This window comes from Rhinolophus sinicus, linkage group LG04, assembly GCF_036562045.2.
Source record: "Rhinolophus sinicus isolate RSC01 linkage group LG04, ASM3656204v1, whole genome shotgun sequence".
Taxonomy (NCBI): domain Eukaryota; kingdom Metazoa; phylum Chordata; class Mammalia; order Chiroptera; family Rhinolophidae; genus Rhinolophus; species Rhinolophus sinicus.
In genome coordinates, this window is record NC_133754.1 from 5,423,600 (window position 1) to 5,449,423 (window position 25,824).

General features: G+C 39.5%; 1 protein-coding gene across 2 annotated transcripts in view; it reads right to left on the reverse strand.

Moving 5' to 3' along the window:
* Positions 1-25,824, reverse strand: part of COG3 (component of oligomeric golgi complex 3) — a 53,833-nt gene that overhangs the window by 22,647 nt on the left and 5,362 nt on the right. For both annotated transcript variants that reach the window (XM_019756980.2, XM_074329300.1), the window contains exons 2-16: positions 22,853-22,999; positions 21,169-21,230; positions 19,929-20,094; positions 19,235-19,309; positions 17,932-18,024; positions 17,213-17,338; positions 15,862-15,942; positions 15,262-15,305; positions 14,431-14,557; positions 13,729-13,820; positions 12,496-12,635; positions 11,059-11,219; positions 7,059-7,164; positions 4,347-4,471; positions 1,814-1,903 (exon numbers count right to left, since the gene is read on the reverse strand). In XM_019756980.2, coding sequence (XP_019612539.2) covers positions 1,814-1,903; positions 4,347-4,471; positions 7,059-7,164; positions 11,059-11,219; positions 12,496-12,635; positions 13,729-13,820; positions 14,431-14,557; positions 15,262-15,305; positions 15,862-15,942; positions 17,213-17,338; positions 17,932-18,024; positions 19,235-19,309; positions 19,929-20,094; positions 21,169-21,230; positions 22,853-22,999 — 1,635 coding nt within the window. The remainder of the gene's footprint in view (positions 1-1,813; positions 1,904-4,346; positions 4,472-7,058; positions 7,165-11,058; positions 11,220-12,495; positions 12,636-13,728; positions 13,821-14,430; positions 14,558-15,261; positions 15,306-15,861; positions 15,943-17,212; positions 17,339-17,931; positions 18,025-19,234; positions 19,310-19,928; positions 20,095-21,168; positions 21,231-22,852; positions 23,000-25,824) is intronic.

Consider the following 25,824-nt stretch of genomic DNA (forward strand, 5'->3'; position numbering starts at 1 on the left):
CCATTGTCACTTCTTGTAATTCAACATAAGAAAATTCAAAAGCAGCTTCGTAGTCAGGAACATGTACCTGAACCCTGCATAACTATTAAGTGCCCAACGTAAGTCTACAAGAACAATGCCTAAGCCTTAGAAAACTTTCAAAGACATTAAGTGATCATTTTTCACTGATCACTTTTTAAAAAGTTGAGGAAGCATTTGAGATCTGGCTCCCAGGCATATGTCATCAGCGTGGCTCAAATAAACTCTTATTAAAAAATTAAAAGTTGAAAGGTAAAAGGATGCAAACTCGGCCATGAAAATAAACTTGCTATTGCTTCCTAAGTTGAGGGCTTCCTCTTCCTACTGAGATCCCTTAGAATATGTAGGACACAGAATTAGATACCAGAGCCAATGAGAATGAAGACAATTATCCAAAGGCTCCTCACTACTCCCTTAAAAAGGGGGACGGTGGAACAAGAGGACATTAGCTTGTCAACATTTTTTTAATTAGGACATTTTTTCCTCCTGATGATCTAAGAAATACATGCTCACTGTAGAAAATCTGGAAAATTAAAAAAGTGTATACAGGGAAGAGGAGGGAAACTCTTCCATAGTCACTCAAAAGCTTTCAATGTTACATTTTTTCATGGATGTTTTCATTATATAAAGTTATCATGTATATTTTACCTATTATAAAAAATATGAGAGCTCAGACTTGGAAAAACTTTTTAAAACTTAAATCTGCCTGTCTATAACTTTCCATCCTCTTATAGTCCCCATATCAAAATTTCATGTTAGGGGCGGTCAGTTAGCTCAGCAGAGCGTGGGGCTCTTAGTAACAAGGTTGCCGGTTCGATCCCCACATGGGCCACTGTGAGCTGCGCCCTCCACAACTAGATTGAAACAACTAGTTGACTTGGAGCTGATGGGTCCTGGAAAAGCACACTTAAATAATTTTAACTCTCCATTCCACGAACAGGAGAATATAATCACAAAGGTAGTAGAACTTTTCCAGCAACAGGATCCTGAATTCTTTTGTGAGATTAAAAAAATAAATGTATCTAAAGCCTCCGAGTTAAAAATCAGTTTATAAATCTGGGAGCCCAGAAAGGCTCACAACGTCTGCACAGTCCAAGCACCAAAGAAATTCTGGCTGGAAACAGCCCTGTAGCTCCCTCCCTGCAGGTGGCCAGCACTTGAAGCGGAGAATTAGGAGAGCAACACTTTCAAGCATGCTGGACTTCCTAAAAAAACACCTTAGTGGCCACGGGGGAAGCACATGCTGGCAGTTTTCAGCCCCAGATTCTTCTTTATTAAAAAAACTGCAAGTCACAAAGTCACAGCCACTACTTCCGGTCATACAACCCATGGGCCACAATTGCCCGTCTTCTGATTGGCTGATTTCCTCCAAGTGAGGCCATTCAGTTACTTAAAACAGCGTTGTAAATAAATAACTAAATAAAACATCGTTGTAGGGATTATTATAAATTGCTACATTTCCTTAAGAACTCTGATTTGGTATTCCAGGGAAATAAATAGCAGTCCACGACCTCCCCAGTTGCTAAGGCTATAACAATAAACCTCGATCCTATAGAATTTATAACCTAATTACCATTTTTGGTACGTCAGGAAAGCAGGCCCTCTCTCACAGTATAGTCTTTATTTAGCACTAGAGTGAAATAAATACGAGCTTCTCTCCAAGGGCCTCAAAATTAAATCATATTAAACAAACATTCTACTGCCGAAATGGCTTTAAGTTTATGTGCCTATAAATAAATGCTACATCCCCCAACATTATTATGGTAACAAGATTTCACCGGACACTTCATCAAACCTTGTTTTTGCTGATAGACTCCGACGCTCCCAGTAAGGACTGAATGCAGGCAGATAAGGCTTCCTGTGATAGTCCCTGGAACACCGCCCTCTGGTGGGAGAAAAGAGAAACGTCACCCTGGGCGATCCGCAAACAGGACCATCCTGGGCCACCGCTGACCACGGGCCCTCATCCACTTACTAGTTTATATTCCTGGCAATATTCCTCCTGGAGTTTCCTATTCCCATGCAACCCTTCTAGACTAACACACAGATTCGTAATTTGCATCTCTCGAAATATTCGTGACCCTTCCCAGTATTTCCTGAGCAGCTATTTCTCGCCAGGCTCTGTGCTAGATGCTAGAGACACAGGTGTGGGTGGGCAAGGCTGGCATGGTTCCAACCTCCTAGCGCTCTCTCTCCAATGTGATCTCCAATATGGTGCAGGCTGTTTCCTAAATATATAAAACCAACTTTAAAACAAGCCCTCAGTAAATCCCCTTCTAAATGTGTATCCCAGGTAACGAATCGGCATTGTAGGATACAATTCATGCACGTGGCTCATCATTAGTGTTATCTAAAACAGCAAAAAACTGGAAATAACATAAATGTTCAGTGACGAAGGGGCTAACAAATAAAACCCTAGTAAATCTAAATTATAGAACACTGTGCATGAAATCAAAAAATGCTAGAGGTGGTGAAATTCTTATAAAATGTAAGTAAAAAAATCAGGTTACAAAATAGTACGTGAAGTACGGTTCTTAATTGAATTCTGTCGCTCCCACGTCGCCTAGAGGGTGGCACAGTGGTCTGGGCAGGGACTCCCGCCGGTCGCCTGGCTGCCCTCGCTGTGTCCATTCCACCCCCGGTGCAATCGATCTGAGCAAAATGTCTATTATCAGGCCACAGTCCAGGGCCCAGCCTCATACTTGATGCTGTTCTCTTTTTGTACTGCTTTCCTCTTTGCTTCCATGATGCGACTGCAGTAAGGAGATTCTGGCTGCCGCCTGGTGACACTGCCCCTGCCTCAGGAAGACTGAAGATGAGAAGCTTCGAGTAAGACCCTCTTTCTCCTGCTCAGCCTTACTGGGGTTTTCACGGGGTTTGTCTTTCCTCACCTTTGTTGGGTAGGAGACGGATAAGATTTGAGCGCAAACTAAGTGAAAAAATAACAGGCAGACCTAGGGCATAAACTAAAAACAGGCCCAGCCACGTGTGCAGGCCCACCTAGTGTTTGGCTACAGACCCTGTAAGCACCTAAGAGGCTTCACTAGGGTTTGCGGTGACAATGGGTTCTGTATGGAATATGCCCCCTGGATATTTCCCTCGGGATCCTGGTTCCACTGTAGGAAGTTTCTGAATCGCAGCCTAACACCACAATTCAATACACCAACTGGGGAACCTGGAGGAAAAGTAAAGTCACTGTCCAAAGTCCCTCTGGAAGAGATCTCATCAACTGGGCAAAAAGGCCAACACATCTAACTGCCAAAAAGTCCCACAACTGGGCAAAAGGCACTTTCGGGTTGAATTACAAAATCTTCAAGCACAAAACCCAGTAACTACATACCAAGCAGTGTGAACTGCACTGAGCCCATGAAACCACTGTGCCCCCTCGTGCGGCCCTAGGAGTCTGCGTACAAGCATCTCCACGGTGACAGGGGTCACACATACCCCTTTTGAACCATATTCTTAAGAAACAGTGGCATCTGGATAATTAATTACATGACTGTGTATTTAATCACTTCTCTCTTCTATATGCAATTTGGGTTAACAAATTCATTTTTAAAAAGTAAATTAAAACCTCTGAATTTTATAAACTATTTTGGTTCAGCAGTAAACCGTAACAGTAAATAATGTGGACAAATCTGACCTTTCATGGATTGATAATCATATCATTAAATGGGAATGCTTAAAATAAGTGTCACCCGAAATGAATGCGCAGTATAAGCTGCTGCTAAAAATAAATAAATTAATTAAAAGGTACTGCTGATTTCAGCAAATAACTAAAATCAGTCCATGGTTAGAAACACATGTAATCTTAATACTACTTATTAGAGAAGCTGATTTAAATTGAGTGCAAAACTGAAATAGTTACATCTAATACTAAAGTTGGTACTAAATGTATATTATACCAATGTGACATTGGACCTATCACTTAACCTTTCTGCATCTCTTTTTCTTCATCTGTAAACTAAGACAGATGAATTAATCAGTAGTTTTCAGTTTATTTGTGGTCGCAGACTCAATGAAAATCAACGAAAGCTACAGCCCTTCTCCTCAGAAAGACACAAACAGAAGCACACAGATAATTGTAACCACAATACCAAGTGTTCAGACTCCCCAAAGCCCGGTAGTGGGTCTAAGGGTCTCTAGAACACTCACGTTAAGAATCCCTAAATGAGACTGACCTTCAAATTACCTCTGTATCGAAAAATTATGATTCTGATCTAATACCAAACAAAATATTATCCCAAGATCTTAAAATTAAAAAAAATATTTTTTCAAGGGAAAGAGCAAGCAATTTACAGTAAAGGTACAAGATCTTACACACGTACATCTATGCATCTGTACAATTTGGAGAGACAGACAAGTGTCCGTCGAACTGTAGGATACCACATTCCATGAAGATCTGCCGGAGAAATTGTAGCCTGTGGCCTAGGATTGAGAGATTCTGCTGAACCTAAAACCCAAATGGAAAAGATGACACATTTCACACACATGGAGGTCGGTGTTATTTGCACAGCAACTATAAGCAGTTTGTTCTCATTAACCACCATTAGCTGGAGGCACCCATATTCTCTGGCCTTACCTTAAATCAAGAATGCCAAAGAAACCTCAATGAGTGACAGGTGAGGTTTAGCACAACAGGTATATATGTATTCATGTGTGTTCTCACATACTCCACCCAACTGTTTCTCCCAAACTGTGATCAGTAATCTTTATGGAATAAATCAACAGTATACACGTTATAGAATAACTACCATGCAGCCATTACAAAGGAGGCAGATCGTTATGTGGTCCCATGGAAGCAAGTGGGAGCCAGAGCAGGTGGGGGAGTGCCAGGCAAACAAAGCAGTATTAAACAGGATGATTCACTGAAGCAGATTTGCCTGACAGCCTGCCTTCCGTGTTCTAAGCTGAATCATTCACAGACCTTCTCAACCCAAAGGCTGCACTTCCATCCCTTACCACCTACCCAGACGGGTTTTCTTATGACTTTCTTTCAGAACCACTTTCTTATTACTTTCAACAGACTTCTTTATTACTGCAAACCATCCCACCTCTCAATTACTGCATCTTAGCACTCCAGTCTCTGACCACGGTACCTTTGTGATTTCCTGTTTCTCCCCTATTTATTCAAAACACACTGCATCCCCACTGCATCCCCCCCTCCTCTGACTTCGGTCACACCTTCGCCCCTGCCTGCTGACACCCCCTGCTGTTCTTCCCCAGTCGCCCAGACACTCCTCTGCTTCCATCTGCTCCTAACGTTAGCATCCGCTTCAGACTCTCCCGGTTTCTGCTCTGATGGCTCCACTCTGTCCGGTTGTGATCTCATCTCATGCATAAGCCCAAAACATCAACTCTCCTGGGCCTTCACCTCTAAACCAGTCCTCCTCTGGACAGCTCCAGAGCAGTGCCGACCAACAGAAGCACAATGTGAGCCGTAAATGTGACACATTCAAATGCCACATTAAAAGAAGTAAAAAGAAACAGGTGGAATTTTAATCAATCCAATATATCCAAAACATCATTTTAACATGTAAGCAATACAGAAACTGCTCATCAGGCATTTTCCATTCTTCATTTCATATTAAGTCTTGGGCATCTGGTGTGTACGTTACATACTCGTGACACTTGCAGACTAGCCACATGTCACCTCCTGAACGGACAGCATAGCTCTAGGGCCCTATAATACAGAGGCTCTGTTGTTCCACAGGGACCTCAGCCCTCACATCTCGTGTGCCATCGAATTCTGTTGATTCAAACTGCAACCATGTCCTTCACCTGTATACTTCTCCCCATCCGCCGTCACACCCCATTCAAACCACCTTTCTTTCAAAAGAGACAATCTCCTAACCAGTCTCCACAGTTCTGCCAACAATACTTTTTTGTAAAGCCAGGAATGAGTTAAAGACGGGCTTTTGGGGGAAAAGGGAAAATGTACAAGGCCAAGGTTGGAAGAACAGAAATGTATTCTAGTTTCTCCAACAAGTCTGGAAAAGACTTTCCAGGTTACAGTACACACTGGGACCAAGACTCATACGAGGAGTAAGAGGTACCCTACCACGTGGCGTGAACTCTATTTCAGAAGAGAACATTTCAACTCCTGTGGGTCCCTCTTCCTAGCAAGCGGGATAGAAAGGCTGTGTCAGATGGGGATGCCCAGGTGGCTTGGCACTCTGGACTGGGGTACCAACCATTTATAGAGTTGATTCAGAATACTTGATGTGCCCCAAACCCAGGGATTTGGGGGCACTGGGGCTCTTTCAAGTCCATGGAATTTCAGTGCTCCCCACGCCCAGCCAGTCCCATGGGACCTGAGCCTTAGTGTCACCTTTACAGCTGGGGGTTGGGGAGCAGGGACGCCCTCCTTTCCATCTAGCTTGTGGTCTAGGTAACTCATGAGTACCTATGGTTATTCTTACACAATTTTCTCCTTGCATAACATGCAACCCAGTCTAAGCTAGCCCATACATGTGTGTATTTTTTTTACCCCCGTTCCAGGCATTCCATACATTTACAAAATGCAAATCTGATGGTGCAGTTACCCTGATACACTATTATTAGCTGGCAGTTCAAAGTCCAAGAGACTATATATCACCTGACACCTATTACAATCAGGCCTGTTTCACCCGCTCCTCCTACAAACCACCTACGCCCAAACACACCAAACCACCTGACTTCCCCAAGGCAGCCAGTCTTGCAATCCTCCATGCTAGTCTACCTTAAACAACCTTACCTCATCGAACTCTCACATCACCTTTATAACAAACACCACAGCTTTCAGACATCATACTTCTCACTAAACCCGCCTTCCTGCACTCAAAGCTCATGTCCCTTCATAATTCTGACGCCCCGTTTCCATGATCCCAGGCTGCCCTTTAGCACATCATCACGGAATTACGTCTGTGGCCCATCAATCTCCCTCCACTAAAGTGTGGGCTCCTTAAAAGCACAAGCTGCTTCTCATGCCTGGAATATGACAAATCCTCAATAAAAGTTTATAAAGGAATAAATAAAAGCTGCAAGTTAAAACATCATACCAGATTTTGTTAGGTTATTAGACTCTGTTTCTTCTAACCGAACATCTGAAAACGAAGCTTCTGAAGGTACCTTCTTCTGTTCGTCTTTTATACTCTGCGCAATTTGCTGTATAGAGAAATCAGAAGGAACATTAAACTGTAGTTTGCAGCTGTGTTTGGCAATATGAACATGTCCTTTCTATGAAGATATAATACTAATTAATAAATAAATGGACTAAGAAAGAGAACTATACCAAAACAGCACATGGAAATGAAAAGGTTAAATTAGTATATAGTGTTCTATTCTCAACACATGCAGACTCTTTTCTGAAGCACTCATTTCAGAACTATGACCAGGTATCCACTGAAGGCTCAAATATACAAGACTCATATAAGCAGCACCATTTTCAACTCTAAGTTTGGAAACAAAGTACTCAAATTTCAGCTTTCATAAAGAAAACAAGGAAGGGAGGGGAGGAATGAGGAGCACATAGTTTCCTAGATCGGGGTGCAAACAGATGTAGCCCTCATCACACCCACTTTGTGGCCTTCAGGGTCAGGGCAACTCCTGCACATGGACCGGTCATCTGCTCTCTGGAGTTATTATCAGCAACACCCAGACACCAAAAGATAGTTCCTACTACGAGCCTGCAGAATAATAAAAGCAGCGCAAAAACCAAACAGCCCCAATATTATATGCCCTAACCTACCATATCCCTGTAAGGCTGATAATACATTATAAAAAAAGTAATACACAAATAATTAATATAACTACCCAAAATATAACAAATATAAATAGAAGTCAGGAGAAAGAATGAAAGTTTAGGAAAACAGTCTTAAAACAACAGGTAAGGACACTAAACAGGCTGGCATAGTTCAAGCCTGTTAGCGTTCAGACAAATGTACCTATTACAACACACTTATCAGTCTGGGCATTGAAACAGGGGAAGTTAAAATGCTGGTGAGGATGAGGAGTAACAGGAATGAGCCAGTTCACACACACAGGTTTCCCTGCTCTCCCAGCTGAAAGGTCCCAGAAGCCACCACACTCACAGCAGCAATACCCTCAGCACCACTCTCCAATAAAGGAGCCAGTACCCCCTGAAGAAATGGCTGATTCGAGGGCTGAGGCAGGAAACATAAAGATGAGCCTGAAGATTCTTGCAGTGCCAGGAAATAACAAAGTGCTCAAAAGAAAAAAAGAAAAAGAAACACTACACTGAGGCGACAGGTCAAAGAGACACAGGAACCAACTGAAAGAGCAAACAAAGACCAGAAGTGGAACTATCTGAGCAACAAAATAAAGTAGCAGTGGACTACAATCCAAAACATAAATATTCATGAGTCCATACTGGTATCAGCAAGTGACTGAATAAAGACAAACCTCTCTTGCAGAAAAATTCCAAATAATTTATTCAGATCCTTTGCCCAAGGAAGCAGAGCATAACTTCCACTCTTTAACGGAGGCTGCACATACTGTCCAAAGAGGACAGTATGGAAAAGTAGGAGAAAGAGGAACTTTCCAGTGGAACCTGGCAACACTGTCTCAGCTAGGTGATCAAGGTCAATACCGTGTTTCCCCGAAAATACGGCCTTTCCAGAAAATAAGCCCGTTAAGATCGTCAGCTAGATGGACGCATTTAGTATGTTATGACGATGTTCCAGAAGATGATGACTGTATTTGAATAAATGTAGACTGTTGTACAGGAAAAAATAAGACATCCCCTGAAAATACGCCCTAATGCGTCTTTTGGAGTAAAAATTAATATAAGACCCAGTCTTATTTTCAGGGAAATGCGGTATCAACAGCGATAAGTCAGTATTTACGCTTGATATGCTGTGTTGAAAATAGTACTTGACCTCTATGGTTTTCCTCTCAAAACCCCATAACACCAGTCTAATCATGAGGAAAACATGAAAAAAATTTCCAACAGAGGGACACCTACAAAATGCTTGACTAGTTCTCCTCAAAACTGTTAAAATCATCAAAAACAAGGAAAGTCTGAGAAACTGTCACAGCCACGGGCAGCCTAAGAAGGTATGAAAAATAAATGTCATATGGTACTGGAAATGGGATTCTGGAACAGAAAACAACATTAGATAAAAACTAAGGAAATCTGAATAAACAATGGACTTTAGTTAATTCCAATGTGTCATCACTGGTTCGTTAACTGTGTCAAATGAACCAGACTAACGTAAGATGTTAATGAACAGAGGAGCCTTGGTGCTGTATATTGGAGCTCTCTGTAGTATCTTCTCAATTTTTCTGTAAATCTAAAGTGATTCTAAAAAATAAAATCTATTTTAAAAAAGAAAAAATCAGGAGAAGCAGTCTAAACAGAAACAAGATAATATCCAAGCCACATGTAACAATAACAGAGACCACCACTTGGTAACAAAAGTAACCAAGTTGATAAATATGGGATACGGGTAAAAGGAATGGACTTTAATGTGTTTCTCACAGACAATTAGATTTAAGTCTATCAGCACTCCTGCTATAAACCAACAGTTATTTAGAAAGGATAGTTTAAAAACCTGGCAAACATAGATTACATCTTTTAAAATATGTTGAAACCGTGATGACAGCAAAATTATTTCAAGGGTACGTTTTTAAATTGACTAGCACCACCAGGCTACTGATAATCTTTATTCTACAGCTTTTAAAAATGTATTTGTATTTTAAATATTTTTTTCAAACAAAGTAGATCAAGTAACTTGTTTTAATCAGTTAAGAAATAGTCATATTCTTATAAGTTAAGGGACACTGAAAAGACAACCCCTTTCATATTAAAATTTAATACAGAAAAGCATACAATCAAAACTCACCTTTACTAACAAGCCAAATGTCTTATTTTTTTTTAAATAACTCAAAATCACAGAAACAGATAGGTGGCTGCCAGGGGTGAGGGATGGGGAAAAGGAGGAAAGATAGTCAAAGGGTACAAACTTCCAGTTATAAGATAAATAAGTTCTGGGGATCTAATGGACAGCCTAGTGACTGTAGTTAATAACACTGTACTGTATATTTGGAAGTTGCTAAGACAGATTTTAAAAAGTTCTCACCACACACAAATTTCGATGCTACATGAGGTGATGGATCTGTTAACTTTATCGTGGTAAACATTTCACAATATATGTGTACATCAAATAATTACACTGTAGATCTTAAACTTTTACAATGCAATATGTCAGTTATATCCCAATGAAGCTGGAATAAATTAAAATTAAAAACAAAATTTTAACTGATGGGTTGGATATTTCACTTGTTGATTTTCAGTCAATGTTGTGTTTTTAAGTATTTCAAAGGTTAAACAAAAAGCCACTGTCTACTGCACGACCACTACAGCAAACACTTTCTAGCCATTTTCTCGTCTCACAAGCCTCCATGGTCAGTACTGTTAAGCCTATTTTACAAATACTGACACATCTTCATGGAAGTTAAGTAACAGCTACTAATGGACGCTGGAATCTGACCTAGTTCTGTCTGACGCTACACTTAGCCCCGCCCCCGCCCCCGCCCCGTGCCATGCACACAGCAACCTCACATGGGCAAAACCTCTACAGCGATTAGCTCTTAAATTTAAAATCTTCAGATCCATAGTTGACAATAATCTGATTGTATATCTTAGTAGGATATATTCTAAGGACAGAAAGTACAAAAATCTTGAATTTAGTAAGCTTGTTGTTAGCTACAGTGTTGGTGTAATTCTGAAACTAATTTTGTGTATGTTGGAACTTGGAGCAAATGGAGAAACATACAGAAGGTGCTAGAAGCCAGGGTTTCTTTTGTGAGAGAAGAGAAAGACCAATATGGAATGGGGGAAGACGAGGAAGAACCCTACGGAAACGGATCTGATTTGGAGGTTTCAGTATGAACTCGTAATATGTAAAAATATTCTATGGCACGTTTATCTTGACTTTCCATTTTGAGTGAGAATTAACAAGAAAAATCCTATCTGAACTATTCTAAAACATCCCAAAGATTTGGGAGGTGAGAGGGAGACCAGTCAGCAGAACGCACCTCCATCATCGCCAGTTTGTCGGGGTACGCCAGGTCGCCAGGAGCCGGCTTATAGCCAATGATGTCTGTCTGAATGTAGATGTGGGTTCGGTAGACCAGCCGCTCTTGCACGTCTTCCAGCATCTGCTTTACGCCAGCTGCAAATGCCCCCAGCTGTTCGGCTGGTTAAAAAAAAAAAAATTGCAGTCATTCAATCGTTCCTTTAGAGTCAGAAAAATACTTTCCTTAAACAGGCAAAAATATTACTAAACTGTCTAGTAACAGAATGACTCACATTTGTTCCAGGGACTGTGGTTGTATGTATTTCAGCATGACTCAATGACGTCAGAAAAATTTAACAAATGTCTTTCAATTTCCTCAAATTTAAAACTGGGAAATAGATTTGCCCTTACACCTTCTTCCCAGGAAGGGAAATTATTTGTTATTAATATGAATAATAAGATCTGACTTAAACATACAGCTTCAGACCAACCCTGAGAGATAGCTAGGGCAGCTTATAATTAGGTTACCATCCCCATTTTACAAATAAATTGAATCCCACAGATATTAATAACTTGTTAATGTTTTCACAAAGAAAAATGACTAAAAAATAATAATAAATGAGACATGCGTTTATACAGAATTTCGAAGATGCCATTAATGTTAAGACACATCAGTAATTTAGTAATAGTTTCCCCCAAGGGCTGAGGAGTTGGAGACACTACACAGTCATATAAATGTTCACAATTTTAAAAAAGCATCTTTAATTCAGAAGCATGAAAATGTACATCTTAGAATGAACTAAATGCAGCAGAACAAGAAATTTTGGAAGAATAACAGACCCATAGTATCTCCTAAGAAAAGTCAAATAATTTCTGCCAGTAAAATAATTACTTGAAGGGTATTTTTTAAAGGTACCTAAGCATCATTAGGAAAATCATGTTTTCTATGACAATCAAATCAAATATTGAGCGCATCGTATCACATGGATAAAGTAAAACTGTTTCAGAGAATTGCTTCTCTTTATTTGTAATTTCAAAAAGATGAATCATTATTATGTATGTATGCTAAAATAATTCCTGTTTTTTAATCAAGAGTATACAATATAGTCAATTACTTTATATATCCTAGTAACAGGTACTAGAAATGCCTAACACAAAACTGATGGTCCGTTCTCTCTGGATTTCAGATGCCAGAAAGAAAAGTAACTATAATTATTTTATTACTAACTTTGCTCAGATTTTAAAATTCTTTCCCCACTTAATTTGTATGTTTAGTCACAGAATAAGGTACATGTTGATTCAAAGAGGGACAAGGCATCAACCCAGGCTTCAAAAATATTAGATTTATCTAAGTAGTGGGGTAGGGGGGGAGGAAGAGCTCATCTTTTTCAAATTCACTGAGCCACAGATATAATTAAAAAGACCTTCAAAATTATCACTTCTACTTATCATTTACCATTGTTCTGTACATGATCTTCAAGCACCTCATTTTTAAGAATCCCACAAAGTTCCGAAAGAGTCTCTAAGTGAATAACATGAATGATCAATGGCCTGAAGACATCATACAATGACATACACAGTTTCTCCAAAAGTTCACTAAAATAAAGGAATAAAACATGGTTTAGTAGTAATCTTTTCAGGATTTTCCAATAGTTTAAAAGACATCATTGATTCCTTCCAGCCAATAACAATAGTAAAAACCTACTGGAAAATAGTATGGGGAATATTACACAATGTAAGTGAATGGCTGAAAGTAATTCTATAAGTATTTTTGCTTTAAAACCTCAGAATCAATAAGCAATCAGCAGTCAATTCAAATTAGTTGCCCCCCCGCCCCCGGCAAATGTCAATTTACTACAACTTTTACTTATTTCAGCAATAATTTTGCATATGTCCTTTCAAAAACAATAAGAAATATTATAGTAGACTTAATCATCCTTTTATATTCTACATCACTGTGAATCAAATGGTAATATTTTCCCCAGGAAAGATAGGTTCAAAATTCTTGAATACTTACAGATTTAGATAAACAAAACTCAATGTACTCTAGATATACAAATATTTTGACAAAAATCATTTGCAAAGAAAAAAATTGTGTTGTTTGTATTCTTCCTATTGTCAGTAGTATTCATCTATATGTATTTCATCAAAAGTCCTCAACCCAATCAAAACCATAAGAGACATTTGTCTCTTCCCCATTGCAAAGGTCTTAGAATCTTTGTAACAGTCAGAATCGCCAATATGAAGAAACCAAAAGTGACTAACCGTGGATCTGAAAGACACTGAGAAAATATTTTTTAAAGGATATTAAGCAGTGTCTGTATCTTTAAGTGTCTTTCATTTGTTACGATCACAGGATTTTTTAACTACAAGGATTTATTATACTTGTGGAGATAAAGGGCTCTAGATCCCAAGACTTACTTAGTTTACTATACAGGATTCATACTGTCACACCACACTGTCTCCATAATTAGGTTATGAACAATGCAAAGGCACGTGGCCTTTAAACTGCACCCTTACTTTAAAACAAATAACCACTATCCCCACCCAACAATATTCTGTTCGCACATTCACAAAAGTTAAAATACTCTGCAGTTCATTTAAGATGACTCCCAAAATATAAGAAGCTATTATGGTCATTAGCAAATGAAATCATAAAAACAAGAGTTCAAGTCTGGGTACCACCTACTCTAATTTTGACGTTGGTTTTGTGAAGAATTCATTGTAAAGTTGGTGTTCATCCTGGCACACATGGACCATAAAGGCACAGCCACTGCGAATCTGCGGGAAACAAACACACCACCTACAGTTAAGACACACAATTCCAGTGTTTATGAAATAAAGCAAACATGTCATTTGCAAAGAGATTCTGCATATATATTCATAAAACAACCTATTGAAGCACAGAAAATGGTGGGTTTTCAATGGTTTACTGCATAATGTAAATATGGGTGATTTTTATTTTCTTTTTATGCTTTATTTTCTAAACTCTTGACAGTGAAAATAAACTGCTTTTCTAGTTGAATGGGGGTATTTAAAAATAGAATCTTTACGTATTTTTCTACAGTACAAATTGAAATCACACTAAAAAAAAAAACATTTCTGCAGCAAAAGCTAAGAATAAATTGTCCATGTAAACCCACAAACTTCAAAACCTCATCTTTCAAGGAATAACACTTATTTGTGAATCTTCATACCTCAAAAAAAAAAAAGAAAATGAGAATACTTTGCCAGGTTGAATGCTACTTGCTAAACTAGCTTTGTCATAACTGAAGGAAAAATTCTTTAAGTTTGTTGATACGGGAACCAAACCTCAGCCAAGTGTAGCTTCTAGGGTATCAAAGTATTTCAGAGAAGCTTTAACGTTAAACCAAAACAAACAGAAACTCACCAAGGCACAATGATCTCTGTTATTCTGGCTGGTTAACTCTGTGACAGTACAGGTAATACTAGGGCCCAAAAGGAGCTCCCTCTGCTCGAGGTAACACTGGTGGATGTCATTTAGCAGCTGCTGGTATCTGATCAAAAGCAAGTCACATTGGAGTATAAATGTTTGATTTCAGAGACGTAAATTAAATCTGATCATAAATCCCAGAATAGGGTGCCAAACCTCTTCAGCCCACATTAGATACTGGAAATATTTATGAATTATATATACAGATATAAACACACACACACACATAATGAACTGTGGTGCCATTACCTTTATCTTTTAAAGAAAGATTTCTGTTCCAAGAGTAGAGATCTTACATAGACCCAAATAAAAAGGAAACCGTGCTATGGGAAATTCCTATGCAGAAATGTACAGCATGGTGACTGTAGTTAATAACACTGTATTGCATATTTGAAAGTTGCTGAGAGAGTAAATCTTTAACGTTCTCAACACAAGAAAGAAAAATGTGTAACTATGTGTGGTGATGGATATTAACTGGACTTACAGTGGTGATTGTTTCCCAACATATACAAATGCTAAATCATTATGCTGTGTTTCTGAATCTAGTAAGTTGCATGTCAATTATACCTCAATAAAAATAAACAGAGAAATGCACACTCATCAAGTCAGGTCCACGACCCTGCTCCCTAAAGTAAGTGATGTGCTACAAGAAAAAGCTTGAATAGTATGCAAGGCAGTGCTCAGAAAAGATCAGGGACTTAACAGATCGGGAAAATAGTACTTCAAGAGGAAGGTAATATGGAAACTGAAGAACTTCTAGGTACTCACTCAGGTATTCTTTCCGATCGCTGTTCTACTTGTTCAATCAGGGTCTGCAGAATAAAAAAAAACACATCTAAAATCCAACTGTTTTAGTCCACTTTTAAATTATTTTGATTATAACATGTTAATGTTAGAAAATCTGTAAATACAAAGACGCTGAAACATAAACATCCCCGACGATACCACAACATCACCACAGTGACATGACATGCCACCCCCAGTGAGGTGCTCGCTGGCATCGCTCCTGTCTTTCCCATCATCTCCTCCTCGTGTCCGGTCAGAACAAGCTACATGATGCTCCCAAAGTCCCTGTCTGTTATGTCGCTACAATCTGCCCTATACATGCAGTTCTCTTAGTATAAAGGCCCTTATATCCCCTCAAGTCAACTACAAACCTGAGCTGTTTAAGCTCAAGTATCACCTCCCTCTAGGCACCTTCCCTGAACCTCTGCGCTCTGTGCTCAGAAGGCCGCGCTGAGATACCGTGATGTAATGGGAAGGACAAAGCCTTCCTGGGCTGAGCAAAGGGCCTCACACAGGCACTCCTGCAAAAGGACCGGCCACATCCATTTCACAGCAATAGCCGACTGATGTCAATACACTTACTCTGACTTTGGGGGCAGCAGCTCGAAATTTCACATAAAATAGTGTGAAGGCGTTGTCTGCATTAGGTACAGAGGAAGGATCCTAAGGAAACGGGGGAGGATGGGGAAGGAAGACAATTAGCAAACAAGTAAGTATTCAGAAAATGTGATGCGAACTTTTCAAATGGCTACTGCTTGGCCTATACACCAACCAAAAGCTTAGAGAGAAAAATCTCAGAGATTAAATATTACTATTGCTTCAAATGAGAAATAATTATGAGGAACTTTCATCTCCCTCCTCTTTATAACTACAACTTTCCCTTGTTACATGAATTTTAGCGGTAAATAGACCTGAATTCAGATTCATACTCAGTCATTTACTGAGAGGAGGACATTGGCCAAATGACTTACCCTCAGATTCAGAGCATCCACCAAACGGTGATCGCATATACTCATCAAGACTACGCAGCTCCACAGTAAAGCACGTTACACACTAGTAGCTGTACCTATTAGGTATTAGTTTCCTAAACTTACTAAAATTTTACAAAATAGAAGAATTATACAGTCTCGCTGATATGTCAGCTAAAAGCAATGTGAACGGGAAAATGCAACCCAAAAATCAGTGGCTTAGAACTGAAAGCTTGATATATTCCATGTTCCTTAGAAACTAAACTTAAAAAGTACGATGCATAATATTTACGGTTTTATTTTCTTAGGAAAGAAATGTGCTCAGTGATTGTCCCACACACCTCACCAGTTAACCCTTGTCTTCTAACTTAACACTCTGCTCACTTTCCACCTGGCATCCACTACAATCTGCAACTGATTAATCTGCTTTCTTCTTTACTGATTATTTCTCCAGAATATAAGCTCCATGAAGGCAGGGACCTTGCTAGCTCCTTTTCGTTACAGTGTAATTTCTAATACAATATCAGGCATTTAGTGCGTGCTCAATAAAGATACATTTGCTAAATATAGAAAAATCAATTGTCCATCATATGTAAAGAAAAAAGTTCAAATTATCCACCACATGTACTCCCACCATTCAGATAAAACCACTTTCATTATTTTGGTATATTTCCTGCCAATATTTTCATGAAAAAGATATGAAAATGTTTGAAGTACAAGTAGTTAGAATCTTATTTTAATATTTCTCATATAGTACTGAATACTTCTCACACTGTTGTATATTCTCTGATAATAAGACTATAATGGACAGACATAACATAGCCATTTTTCCTATTATAAACAAAACTGTAACACATATTCTTATTTAACAAAAGGTAAAGAAGCTTTCGGAGTTACAAGTACTGCTCTCAGACTAAGATTCCAGAAGCTAAATGGCTCAAAATCACCCTCACCAGTTCACTCACCCTTTTCAGTAACTGACTTGTGAGGTTCTGTAGTGTATTCACAGTGTACGTCTTCATGAGGTGCAAAGCTTTAGAAAGACATTGCTTGAACTTCAGTAAATAGACAGGGTAATCTTTAAAATTCGGCTGCAAAGGAAAGGGAGAAATTTACAAAGAGGAAACCAATGCTGACAAAGCCCACTTGGAACGAAACCCAGCATGTCCTTCACGTGAAGCTCTACAGAGAAGTCAGGAGGCCGTGTACAGACTCCAAGTTCCATCAGGACAAATACCGTGACTGCCGGGGTCACAAGCCCCTGTGCCTGGCAAAAAGTGGGGCCTCAACAAACATTTGCAGTGTTTAACAAAACATATTTTCAGTATTCCACAGACATCAAGACTAGTATGTCAGGCCCAACTAGGAAAATAATGAGTAGGGGGAATAAATACAGCAATAAATCCTTGGGGGATACCATGCAGCATGACAGCAAGAATCGCTCAGCCTTAGAGATGGGACAACGCCGTGTGTTGTCGGCTGGACCTCCTCCCCTCCAGGGGCGGCCTCGCAGCTAGAAGTACTTCCTACACCACTGCTGACGAGGACTAGTTCACCAGTTTTCTCCAAGCACATTAGAGACAGACATTCTCCCTTGAGTCGCAATAACGACTTGGCAACATGAGAAGCAGCAGCATAGGGCTGTTCAGGTTTCTTAAAACTACACAGAAATGCCATGACTTACATGAGAGGAGATATATGTTATACAATCGTCTAACTTGGCCAGCATGGGTATAAATCCTTCACTATTCACAGACAACGTAGGAGAATTCAATTTCTTTAAGAGAAAAAGAAAAATCAGCCTTAATTCACAGACACAAAAAAATGTAGAGGTAAAAGTTGACACTTCTGTATTAGAATTAGCATATTTCCCTTTAGCATGTAACAAGTTATACTAATGTCTTTAACATTTTGAGTGGATAAAATATCCTCAAATGTAGCCCATGTGTAACAATGAAGAAAGAACAACTGGAAAAGAACACTGATTTAATTCAGGTTATTCTTAATGAGCTTTAATGGGGCTCTTCATGAATTAGCAAATATTGTCTACCTCTCCACTGTACAATGTTACATTAAAATAACATATCAAGTACCTAGACTTCCCACTTACTAGTACTTTATAGCATGCATAAATTTTTTACTTTCAAATGCTGGCATTTTCTCAAGGTTAAAGGATTAACTAATTAGCAGTCACACTACATGTTTAGCAGTCATATTGTGAAAGTAATATACATATAAATAAATATATAAGTAATACTAATAATTAAGTATAAATATAAGGAACATTAAGTGTGATTGAACACTTGATATAAAAAATCATATATTAAAACATAAGACAATTTAATATACATTTAACATAACTAATATATGTAAAACATAAGCAAAACCAGCCAATTATTTCTTATCCTGATATACAAATAGCTTGGCAATGAACTATTTCCCATAGAAGTACTAGCTTTACTTTTAAGTCTTGAGTAAACTATAATTATGATTAGTTTAACAATTTTAATAACATGATTTACATATAGTTATTATTATTAATCATTAACCAGAAATATCATTTACACAGCAGCCTTATCGAGACTATCACTTTGGAATACAAGTAAGCATTATGAGGCCTATACTTTTCCTCACACCAAAGGAGATTAGTTTTTAAAATGTTTTAATTATTATAGTAGCAAGATTTAAAAGTTAGCATTTCTTCTTACAAACTTCTTCAGAGCTTACAAATAAGATAAGAGGTAATCAACAAAGAGATTTTTAATAACAATGACACAATTTAAGCAGAACTATTACTTAAATCATATTTGAAAAAATCTGAACTGGTAATGATACGTCCATTGATCACAAATTGGAACACTTTCAGAAAGCAAACTATTAAGTTAAAAAATATCACTCAAGCCAATTTATAGGTTTACAGATTATACTTACAAAGGGAAATATAAAATAAAGTCACTAATTTCACAAAAAGTAAAAAACATGCTTACTGTGTTAATAGTCTCCAATTCATTAAAATAGGAAAGCTTTTGTTGAATGTTTTCAGCCAGATCAACAAGTTCCGACTTGAGTTTTTAAAAGAGAAAAATCAATTATTATAAGAACATAAGAATCCACACTCCAGTCTCAAAATTACATTGAACTGATTTATATTAGACATGTAGATTTATAATAGACATAAGATTTCAGAACAATGCTCAAAGATTTTTGCATTCATGGACTACAATAAGCAATGATGATTACAGTAAATTATATATAATCTTATAAAATAAATGATTGCTTTTTACAAACAGAATACACATGAGGTAATGATAGTAACTTAAATATTCTATCTTTAAGTCACAATTTAAGTGCACCCTAGATCAGGTCACCTTTTCTTAAACCCCCCGCCACTATAATCCCTGTGCTTGTCTGAAAAGGGGCAATATTAACAAGTAGACAGAGCAAACTTACAGGTCCTCTTCACTCTGCAACTGTACTGAGATCTAACACCTCAAAACGTAGGAAAGCGTGCCCTTGCCCGTTTGCGTAAGCTTATTAAGAATAAAATGTCAAGAGCCTCATATTGAGCAGGGTTCAATATCCAGTTGGAGAAATTAAGGAAACGAGAACTAAACTGTATTCATCGACATAAAACTAAAATATTAAATACGATCAGCGGCCCTCTCTCCTACTGCAAGTTACCTGTTCCTTTAGGAGCTGTTCACAGGCTTCGTGCAGGGTTCCTGTCTTATTGGACACAAACAGATACTGTTTCTGCAAGGACTCCAGATGCTGAAGAGCACTGTTTACATCATTCAATATGGCATCACACTGCTCCTGAAACCCAGACAAGTAATCCCTCATCTGTCTAGAAAACAGAACCAAAAGGGGATTGGCAATAATATTTTCCCCCAATAAGCATCATCAATAAACAACAAAGTCTCATTTTCCCCAAATGCTTGAATGTCAGGAGGAGAGTCGGACCTAGTCACTCTAGTTCAGTATATTCAGAAATGTACCAAAAGCTGTTACAAACTGTTTCAATACTTAAGGAAAATTCCTGAAATGAAAAGGAACAACCAAAGAAATCAGCCTTGAAGCCATAAACTGGCTTTTTACATGGAAGGCTGCAAATCACCAGTTCGACTTTCAAAGGCGGGACACCAGGGCCATCCCGAGGGATTAATTAGGTCAATCTTTCCTGTCACTTCCAACGTTGAGAGATAGTGAGATGCCATGGGAAGAATTTTGGACTCGGATTAGAAGACCTCAGTCCAAATCCCAGCTCTGCCCAAGTCTCCATGACATTAATCGAGTTATTTAATATGTTCAGGCCTCAGTTCGTTCATTTGTAAAGTGGAAATAACATTACCTTTCCTCACAGAGCTGCTCTGAACACTGAATGGAATCATACAAAGAGCCTAACACAGTGCTTAGCAATTACAGTCAATAACCGTTTGCTGAGTGCAAATGCTCCACACACACACACACACACACACACACACACACACACACACCCCCCGTTCCCAGATCAGCGAGAAACCACCCCATCCTTCCCCCACGTTCTCAGTACACACAAACAGGACAACTCGGTCACATCCTCGAGTCTAGCTGGCCATGCCCGAAGTCTGGTGGTCTCTTCTAAGAAAGGCAACAAACACCTCTTAGAGTGCCTGTCAAATTCCCACTTGAACCCAAACCTTTCTAGACTTACCTAAAAAAATCTCCCCTCCTAACCTATTAATTACAATGTAACTTACAAAAAAAAATTGCACAACTTCCAATACAGGTTGACCGAAATCCTCTCTGGCTATTTTTAAAGAAAATGCTGCTGTTGGAGTTTTCTCTGTACCTTAATTTTGTTTAAAGACACAGATTACAAAACGCGTCAGATGACTGTGATCTAAAAATTAGGATGAACAACAATGCAAGAGCCACATACCTATATTTAGTTTCTTCATCCTGATCCATCTGAGTTTGTAGTTTTGCAAACCATGAAAAAAACTGCAAAAATAAAGAGTATTATACTGTCAACAAAACTAAAACAGACCAAATGAAAAGTGGCTACATGCTAATCAGCAAGTCAAAAGGGTAACACTAAGTCTTACTGTTTGGGGTTCAGACATTAGTAATTAGGTTTAACGAGGAGATGATAATTTAATTGCATAGTCAGTACCTACATGTTAGGAAAAGCAAAGGATATTAAACACATTGGCCATTTCCGGTATTAATTAAAGAAGAGCATTAAAGATACAATACATAAGAAGTAAATATTTCTTCCCCAAGAGGCTAAAACCCACTTGCTAACTGGCCAAATTTGAGAAGGAAACATCAGGCTTTGGGTAAATATTATCTAATAAGAACTGAGAATATAAACTCATAAAATAACAGGCTGGTTTGAGAACACGGACTTTCGCATCAGCTAAACCTGGGTATGGATTCTGGCCCTACCACCAAGGTTATGAAAATATCTATTATTATAACGAGATGGGGCAGGCTGACCTTAAACAAGCATGAGGGAACTTTTTGGGTGACGGAAACGTTTTACATCTTGATCACGTGGTAGTTACAAAGGCACATACGCTTGTCAAAACTCATCGAGCTGTACGCTTAAAATGATTACATTTTATTGTATGTAAATTGTACCTCAATATATTAGATTTTTCTAAACTTGAAAAGAGACGTGCATGTAGTTTTTTTCCAAATAAGGTCACAGACGTGGTGCAAAATTATCTTCTAAAATTGGGATTCGAAGTCAATGCCACGCTTTATTCTCTCAGGACACTAAACCTGGAAAGTTCTCTGACTCTCGCTTTCTGAAGCCCGGCTGCGTGCCTGCCACACGCTGCACTGACAGGCATTACCTTACTGAATTCGCACAAGAACCCTATGGCACGGGTGTATAATCACCATTGCTTTACTCGTACGGAAACTAACTTATCTAAGAAGGTAAGGAACTTGCCTAGGCTCACAAAGATGGGAAGCGAGCTACACTCTTTATCGCTTGGCCGCACTGCCTCTCTCGACTTCCCGTATGTTCACGTCCACACATCTACTTAACATTTTACTCGGTAAGTGTCTCAGCTTTGATTCTTCACAGGACAGAAACACAAACAGAGGAAATGGCAAAAGACACTATTGTACACAGGTTTATTATCAGGAATAAGCAAAACCCAGAGAAAGTCATGCATGCTACATTACTAAAAGTAACCTTCAGGGCTCTTCTAAAGAGGATATTTAGGTTTTTAAAAAAGAAATTACCTAGCAACAGGCAAAGGGGTGTGCGTGCCCATGCATGCTGGGGGTGGGGGGGTGGGAGGGCTGTTAACATAGTCATACACTGGGGGGAGTCAAAATACATAAAATATTAAAACCGTAATAAATATCATAATCTATCAACATCCAAACTTGGAATACACATTTTCACCTGTACTGCAAATACACCTGAGCAATAGGTTTAAAATACTTAATAGCCACAAGTAACAGAAAATCAAGAACGTTCTAGAAAGATTTGATGTTAACTGCAGTTTGAAATATTTAGAACTTTTAATTAGGACCTTTTTCATTTAACCCTGTCTTGAGACATTGAAATAATCAAGCATCCTTAGAAACAATACTGCACTTACCTGCTGTGCGGTTTCGATTCTTTCTTCTCCCATTTCTAAGGAAGTAAAACCCTTCAAGAGGATGTCTTCTGTAGATTCAGGTACTACTGACGTCTGCGTGATGGGCAGCGACAGGGATGTTAAACTGCACAAGTCTTCAATTGGGAGCTTGGGGAAAAAAAGAGCCACAAAGACATTTAAATAACTTAAAAATTCTCTGAACTTAACTCAAGATTGATATTACATCTCAATTGTTTTTAAAAGGAAAGGAACGTTTTCTATTAAACCATTTGAGGTTAATAAACGCCTTGTAATACTAATATTTATAACGAGGCTCTCTGTATTCAATACTGGTCTGAAAATGTAAACATGACACTGATACCCCACTATTCGTGAGTATGGTTTTTGAGTTACCTTTGTAATGCTGGTCGTGAACCTGTGCTAATCCACACACATTTTCTTACTTGAACCTCTAGTGAAACAGCACCAAAGGCAAAACCTGTGCGCTGCTGAAGCAGCTTGGCCTCCCCATTATCTAACACAAAGGATGGAAGGCATTAAAACCAATAAACAGAAAACAAATCACATCCAAGAATTAAGTACCAATAGCCATCACCTCCTTCTACCACATGCACTGCTGGCACATTCCACCCACACCTTTCTGACAAATGCTGAAATCACCACCGAACAGAAAGAACTTTCGAGTTTCCCTTCCATTTCAGAAGAGCCTCAGCGACAAGGCCTCTCACCTCCCATGCCATCGGACCTACGATACTTCCTAGTTCTCTGCTGCTGATGACAGGCCAGGTGTTAACTCCCCTGTCATCACACAGACAAGCTCTTAGACCTAAAGGGAGTGTGGATGCTGCGGAAGGTAGAAGGGCCCAATTGTTTTGTTTCAACCCCATCTCCAGTCCTTAGGGCGTGACATCTAAGGTCCAGCAACAGAAGACTTCTTACAAGGCCCGAGGAAACCACCTCCTCGGCTAGTTTTCTAGATACAGAAATTTCATCTGAGGACAGGCCGTATTCTCTCTTTAAAGTTAAAACAGGATAGATACAAAATACACCACCACTAATTTAGAAATACCTGTTTCCCTGAAAATAAGACCGGGTCTTATGCTAATTTTTGCTCCAAAAGACACATTATGCTTATGTTCAGGGGATGTCACCCTGAAAAATCATGGTAGGGCTTATTTTCTGGTTAGGTGTTATTTTCGGTGAAACATGGTACAACTCTTCAAATATAGGGATTTTGTACCTGGGTTCAAGTGGGGCTACACCTTCTGGCTCGGTGACTAACATTATAACGGGGCCTGGTTTGAACCGTGCTCCTGCTCACTTAAAAGCTGTGTGACAATGCAAACTACTTTATGCTTCTAACACTCAATTTCTTTGCTGGAAAACAGGAATTACGTTATCTGTATCACGAGGCCATTGTGAAAAAAAGACCCAAGTATGGGAAAACGGGCTCTGATTAGACTGCTGGGAAGCCGCAGAACAACAGAAGTGTGGGGAGAAGGCCCTCGACCTGCTGTCTCCCCATCGATGAGTCTGACGCGAAAGCCAGGCGGGGCTAGATGACAAACGCTGTATTAAGGGCATCACTTGTTCACGTCAACTCTTCCTGAACGGGGACATAACCCGAGTATAAAAGGACTGTGGCCCAGTACGAATTAAGTTTCTCAAATCCGGTGAGAATCTATCTTAAGTTTAAAGTGTCACCAGGAACTGCATGCTGCCACCCAGGGTTCTGGAGGACAGCGGAAGCTGTGCTGAGATAGCTGCCTGTTGACGCTCTGTGCAACGACCCCAATTACCAGCAAGTTGTCTCTCCGGAGAGGGGGAGGCGACCCATCAGAGGCAGTGCTCCGCGTACTTAGCATAACGCCCACCATATAACAAACACCCAATAAATTTGAGCTACAGCGTGTATCATATTATTATTATTCCTATTCATTAGCAGCAACAGAGTAAGTAAATTTATAGATCAGAATCTATGCTGCTTCTTGGGAACGGAATCGTCCAGAAGCTAGCTTTACAAAATTTTATTTTATTAATAGTAAAATTTAGTTTTATATGAACAGATCATGACAAAATTCAAACATATAATTCTATCAGCACTGCTTACACAACATCCAAGGCGCAAAGGGGAGGGAGACGGTGGTTAGGCTCCAATTTGAAAAGTATACTGGGAAGCAAACGGAGGCTAGGCTAAGATAAAGAAAGCTGGACAGAGTACTGCTTGCACCCTAAAAGAAAAAGATAAATAATATATGAAATCACAACTATTCTTAAATCCATCAGAGAGCTGAGACTACAGAGTAACCAAGCAGCTTAAACTCTGTGTAAGACGGGAACCTCCAGGGAGAGAGGGAATGCGAGCAGGGGCTCACCGGTGGCACGTCAGGTCACGGAGAAAGAAAGAATAAGCCCCATACAAGTAGGCGAGAACTCAGCATCCATTTCCCCGCACTGCAAAGGCTAGGGCGTGAGTACAGAAAGCCTGGAAGCCACAGACACACGGGGAGTTTGCACCCCCTCACAGAGACGCCGTGGGAAAGCAGAGCACAAAGCCCCATCCAGAACCTTCTCCCCGTGGAACCAAAGTCTTAAGAAGGGCAGCAAATCCCATCATCCCTCAGGCACACAGGAATATCCTCTACAGATGGGGAAAGGGAAAAGAAAACAGCACTACGCCTGGAGGAAAGGCAAGAAACCATGGACGACCTAGAACAGTAGGTCTCCTACAGCTGGGAGGGCAGAACCCAGGGGAGGGCAGAACCCAGGGGGAGGGCAGAACCCCCGGGGGAGGGCAGAATCCCAGGGGAGGGCAGAACCCCCAGGGAGGGCAGAATCCGTGAGCCCGCTCCACCTTCCAGCCCCAAGAGCAAAGGCGTGCCCCAGACCGAGGCTAGACTTGGGAGACACAACTCCCACCTACCACTGTCGCCAGGCTGTAACGCCCTGCCATCTGCTGCTATGGGAAGGCC